Source organism: Octopus bimaculoides, chromosome 11 (genome assembly GCF_001194135.2).
Source record: "Octopus bimaculoides isolate UCB-OBI-ISO-001 chromosome 11, ASM119413v2, whole genome shotgun sequence".
In the NCBI taxonomy this organism is placed as follows: Eukaryota; Metazoa; Mollusca; class Cephalopoda; order Octopoda; family Octopodidae; genus Octopus; species Octopus bimaculoides.
This window is the reverse complement of record NC_068991.1, coordinates 65,221,150-65,227,823: the sequence shown is the minus strand read 5'-3', so window position 1 is coordinate 65,227,823 and position 6,674 is coordinate 65,221,150. Positions and strand designations below refer to the sequence as shown.

The 6,674-nt window shown below is 35.9% G+C and overlaps 1 protein-coding gene across 1 annotated transcript in view; it reads left to right on the top strand.

Annotated features, from left to right (window-relative positions):
• The window catches only part of LOC106882850 (uncharacterized), a 191,012-nt gene that overhangs the window by 34,967 nt on the left and 149,371 nt on the right, over positions 1 to 6,674 (top strand). The window contains exon 2 of the mRNA XM_052971999.1: positions 5,901 to 5,992. Coding sequence (XP_052827959.1) covers positions 5,901 to 5,992 — 92 coding nt within the window. The remainder of the gene's footprint in view (positions 1 to 5,900; positions 5,993 to 6,674) is intronic.

The window sequence follows — 6,674 nt, the reverse complement described above, 5'->3', positions numbered from 1 at the left end:
AAAAAAAAAAAAAAAAAGGAAAAAAGAATTTTAAATCGATTCAAAATGAAATGCTTTCTGGAATATAATTTGTCTAGGAAGGGGTTAAATGAAATGGCTGAGATAGGAATTGAAACCGCATCACAAACACAGATTTCTGGAAGTCTTTTACTAGTAGAATGTACATATTAGTAGATAAATGTTAAGGAATATTCCATCTAGAAGCTGACTAAAAGAGCTTTATCATTAATAAAATCCTTTCTACTATAGGCACAAGGCCTGAAATTTTTTGGCAAGGGGGCGAGTCTCTTACATTGACCCCAGTGCTCAACTGGTGCTTATTTTATCAACCCTGAAAGGATGAAAGGCAAAGTCAATCTTGGTGGAATTACATCATTATTATTAATGATATTTAAACATTAAACATTGATAGTACAGTATTCTGTTAAATGAAGTAATTATCGTTACTCCCATCCTTCTCATAGCAAGAAACTGACCATTAAACCATGGGTCAGTGCCATTGACCTAGACATTTAACAAGTTTAACAATTCTGAACTTCAACCTCATGCTCAAACAGAAATGTTTGTTTCTGTAATCCATCGGATGTTGATGTTTACAGTTCTACTGTTTCAGGTTTATTTTACCATCTAGAGACTTTTCGCTATGGTGCCAATATCTCTTGTCTGTGATTTACATTTACCTAGACTGTTTTTCTTTTATATCACCTGCCAGATCACTTGTATATCTTCATTTTATCTTTGTAACATGACCCCTCCTCCCCAATGGGATAGAAATACATCAATTTTGTTTGACAAGGCACAAAGCCAATTTTGCAGGAAAGATATTGTTGATGGAATCAACCACACTCAACAAGGGAGCTTCTGTGTAATCATGCAACCTACTAGAAACAGTAGCCTGAATTCTCTCCATTGGTTTTCTACTGTCTTATATTAGATGAAATAGTTCTGTTGACCTAAAACTAGACAATAGCAATATTATTTAATGAAGGGGCTTCTAGGTTGTTGCTCTCTCTGCTAGGAATAACAACCAAATCTTCCTTAGCTCATATTTTACTGACCTCAGTTAGATAATATAGCCCTAATCACGACAAGGTGGGTGTAGCTAGAACAACAACAACCACAGGGTCTGCTGGATTAGTGTTGACATGGGCCAAATATCAACAATTGCTCCTCATTTATTGGCCTTAATGAAACGAAAAACAAAGTTTTATCAGAATTTGATCTCAGAATGTAGGTTGTAGAAATAGCTGTGAGGCAATCATTTAGCCTCCTCTCTATTTAATATACAGTGTTCATTATAATCATTAACATTTGTGTATTTACAATATATGTTATAACATCATCATTGTTACCATTGTCTTAACATCCACTTTTCCATGCTTGCATGGGTTGGGCAGAATTTTTTGAGGTAGAATTTTTTCTACAGCTGGATGCCCTTCTTATCACCAATCCTCACTTATTTCTCCCCATAACCTAACATGTTTTCACAGAAGATTGGAAACAAAGGGTACCACTTGGATGATGGTGATACTGGTTTGCAACTATCACACAAAGTCAAGGCATGGAGACACACACACACATGCTCAGACACACACATACACACATGCTCAGACACACACATGTTCAGACGCACACATGTTCAGACACACACACACACACGCGTGCTTACACACACACAGACTCAGATACACACACATGCGCGCTCAGACACACACACACACTCAGACACATGCTCACACACACATACTCTCTCACACACACAATGAGCTTTTTTTTAGTTTCCATCTTCCAAGTCCATAAGTCTTTGATTGCCCTGGGACTCTAGTGTGAAAGAAAGAAAATTATGCTGGTGATGTGTTTAGATGATGCTTGTGAAAGATGCCAGTTGTGTAAAAAAAAAAGTGGATGGAATCTGTGGCAGTGGGAGACCAAGGAAGACATGGAATGAAGTGGTTAAGGCTGATCTCAAGAGGCTGAGCTTCATGTGGCTTAATGTAGCAAAGTACTGGGCTGATGATGATGATAGAGTGGGTCATGTAATACCTACAGTTAAGCCTCCTTCAGCCATTGTTTGTATATCTCCCTTTCTTTGTTACTCCCACTTCTACCATTCACCTCCTTACGTATTTATGTGCCTTCCTACTGTCATTATATCCTTCTCCCATCATATCACTTATCTAATGAGAGATATAATATTGCATTGGCTTTGTCTCTCCTTTGGCATTAACCCTTCGTTATTGCTAGTTTTTGCTCCTTTTTCCAATCACTCATTGACAGCCATCACTCCCATTCCCTTACCATGCATTCATCTTTATTGCTATCCACTGCTCCCTCTTACATTCTTTTCACTCATTATTGACATCCATCAGTCTCTTTTCCCCTCTCTCTTTTCTACCTCACCTCTCTCCCTCTCTCACACTCCTCTTCTAGCACACTCTCTTTCTCTTTTTTTTACTACTCTCTCTCTCTCTCTCTCTCTCACTCCCTCACCACACTTTCTCCTATCATTTTCGTGATCTTTTAGTACTTCCTCATATCACTTTCTTGTCATCCTATTACACTGCTCATGCTGTTTTTAATCAATCTCCTTACAATCATCATATAGTTGTCTCACTCAATTCTTTCACATTCTCTTCTGTCACCATCTGGCTCCTGACTGCCACTCTCATTCTTTTCAATTACTCTTTCTCTTCTATTACTCTCGTTCTAACTCTCTTCTACCTGTTTAAAATGAAACAATACTTTTGTATTGGTGAATGAATGAACAAATGGAAACAACATAGGGTAGGCAGGAGTCTTTTAGTCCTGCTGGGGAACAAAAAAAAAAAAAAAAAAAAAAGCGTTTCTAAGTCTGGTGCAGTGATAAAATGCACTCAGTACTATCTATAAAGTAACTGTCAAATGAATGGAAACAATGAAAGGTAGAGAGGTCTTGAGTTTTACCAGGAACATGACAGTCGCCATTTCTGGTACTCAGTAAAATGATTGGTGATAGGAATGTCTTTCATACAAATAAACCGTGCCAAAAATGTTATGTATGAGTGAGATATGGTCCTAATTTGTCTTGGAGAGCAGTAACTTCAAATGAGAACTTATTTGGTTTGTGATGACACATCCAGCCCATGGCAGCATTGTAAAATGGACGTAAAATGATGATATCTGTCTGACCATCTCTGTTTCTCCTTTTCTCTCTTTGATGCCATTGTTGTCATTACTACTTCTCTCTTGATATGATTATATATATATATATATATATATATATATATATATTCAGAGAATTATGCATTTGAAGTAAGCAACTTTAATTCCTCATAATGATTGCTATTTCTGGTCAGTGTATCATTAAATATAAGCATTACAAATATCTGAAGTAGATCTGGAAAAAAAAGGAAAAAAAAACTGACACAAGCTTTTTCAAATTATTTGTATCCCTACCCAGATTATGTCTGCATCATATATAATTTATTCTCTCATTCCATATCTAGAACTCTCTCTCTTTCTCACTCATATACACACTGAGTTATTGTATACACATAGACCTATACAATTGTCATATTAGGATAATTATTTTCTTTCTATATAAATTTGTCAGATTAAGAGGGTCAGAAACCATGTTCTTTGCAGGTCCTTTTGAACTAGTAAATTTATTGTGGCTAATACCCAACCTTAGTTTTGGTAGGCGAGTGTAGATGGAGAAGGACCTCATGTACTAAATACTCTGTTAACAGCAAAAGCAACTTCAGTTTCCTTTTATGACTGGTGGCACACAGACTGTTGCTGGTTTAAATTTCTAGTGGCAGTGAAATTTCCTTACTCCTCATTTAATGTCTATTTTCCATGCTGGCATAGGTTGGATGGTTTGATAGAATCTGATGAGCCACAGGGCTGCATCAAGCTCCAATGTTGGCTTTGGCATGGTTTCTATGGCTGGATGGTTTTTCTAAAGTCTACCACTATACTGTGTGTACTAGGTGCATTTTTTTTTTGTGCTACAAGCACTAGTGAGGTCATCAAATAATTTGCAGGACAGAAGAACAGAAAAAAAGCTACATTGCCTAAGTGTGGAGAAGAGAGGAGGTGGTGGCTAAAGTATGATACTGTCACTTGGCTGGACATTGAGTGTTGGGCACCAGTAGAGTCTGCTCTGTTACAACCATTTGCTCAAGGTCTCAAATCAGAGGATAACTGCCCTTTCTTCCACCAATCTTCAATATTCTGACTGAAATGGGTGATGTCCAATGCTCTTCCCCTTCTTGCTAATAACACAAAACAAAAAAAGGTGGTGGGAGGTGTTCTGTTTTAGTAGATAAAAACCTTTATTTTTATAGAAATTTAATCTCTTGTGCTTATTTAATTACCAGAGAATGGAAATGGTGATGAATTTTACAGCTTTACAAAGTATTAGATATAATAATCCTTTCTACTATAGGCACAAGGCCTGGATTTTTGTGGGGAGGGGGACAATCGATCACATTGATTCCAGTACTTGACTGCTACTTAATTTATGAACTCCGAAAGGATGAAGGGCAGAGTTGACCTCAGTGAAATTTGAACTCAGAATGTAGCAGTAGATCAAATACTGCTAAGCATTTCGCCTGACGTGCTAACAATCCTGCCACCTCACCACCTTAATAACAACAATAGTTATAATAATGCTTTCAAATTTTGGCACAAAACTAGCAGATTCAGAGGAGGGGCTTAATTGATTAAATCATCCACAGTGTTCAACTGGTAGTTATTTTATCAACCCCAAAAGAATGAACGGTAAAGTTGAATTTTGTGGAATTGGGATGGAATGCTTAGTAGCATTTTGTCCAGCTTGCTCACAATTCTGCCAGCTTGCCTTACTACTACTACTACTACTACTACTACTACTACTACTTATTATTATTATTATTATTATTAATAATAATATTATTAATAATAATAATATTATTAATAATAATATTAATAATAATATTATTAATAATAATAATAATATTATTAATAATAATAATAATATTATTAATAATAATAATATTATTATTATTATTATTGCCCTGATGCAGTACCAGGCACTAGCTCTCATGGCTTCTGATTGGAAGTGTTATCATGTCCATCCTTTTGTCTTGGTATAAAAGATAAACTACAGCAAATATTTTGCTCAATATCACAGATTTGCTTATCATTTGTTTGACCGTAACCAGTTGAGCATGTCCTTTGTTGAAGAGGGGTTAGTCCATTAAAATACATTGATTTTTTTTATCAAGCTTGGAAGGTTGAAAGGTAATGTTGACCTTGGTGGGATTTGAACTCAGAATGTAAGGGGCTATAATTAAATACTGCAAGGCATTTTATCTGACACTATCTATTCCAGCCAATATGTAATAATTGACTATGGCAAGATTGGATCTGGTTGGTTTTAAACTCAGTATATAAAGCAATATATCTAAATATCTAGTGCTCTCCCTCTTATCTTTTTTTTAAGTAGTAGTAGTAGTAGTTCTTTCTAATTTTGGCACAAAGCCAGCAAGGGAAGTGGGCAAGTTGATTGACCCCAAAAGGATGAAAGGCAAACTTGGCCTCAGTGAGTTTTGAGCTCAGAATGTAAAGAGAATTGCTGCTAACCATTTTGTCTGACATGCTAATATTTCTGCCTGCTCACTGCTTTGATAATAAAAATATTAATTACAATAAATAAATAATTAAAAATATTGTTTCTGTAATTGGGTGTATGTAATTATTTTTTTTTTAATATTGATTTCCTTATTTATCGATAATATTCATTTCTCTAATTAATAATAAAATATTAATATATAAATTTCTAATTCAAAAAGATTCAAAATATTGTTGCAGTCAAAGAAATCAATATTTATTTTATTTTTTATTTTCAATATTTAAATGCCTATTTTTATTTTTAGGTTACATTGGAGAAAGTATTAGGATTAACCATTAGTTCAACGGCAGGATTGACATGTGACCCAAATACTGGAGCTATTGCCTACCCTGCAGGGTAAGTAGGGCAGCTTTGCTTGTGCTGCATTTTTTTAATAATTTACTTTCTTTATCATAAGTGTCGACATGGTTGTGTGATTAACAAGCTTCGTTTCAATCATATGTTTTTGGGTTCAGTCCTGCTGCACAGCACCTTGGGCAAGAGTCTTCTACTGTAGCCCTGGGTCAACCAATACTGTATGGAAGCCTGACGTTTGTTTGTTTGTGTGTGTGTGCATTGTGTATGTATATGATTATAACACATAATTGTTAGTCTGACAGAATATATACACTCTTTTACTCATTTACTTGTTTCAGTCATTTGACTGCGGCCATGCTGGAGTATCGCCTTTAGTCAAAGAAATCGACCCCAGGTCTTATTCTTTGTAAGCCTAGTACTTATTCTATCAGTCTCTTTTGCCAAACCGCTAAGTTATGGGGATGTAAACGCACCAGTATCGGTTGTCAAGCAATGTTGGGGACAAACACAAACACGCAAACATATACACACACATATATATGTACATACATATATACGACGGGCTTCTTTCAGTTTCCGTCTACCAAATCCACTTACAAGGCCTGAGGCTATAGTAGAAGACACTTGCTCAAGGTGCCACGCAGTGGGAATGAACCCGGAACCATGTGGTTGGTAAGCAAGCTACTTACCACACAGCCACTGTGTGTGTGTTTGTGTGTAT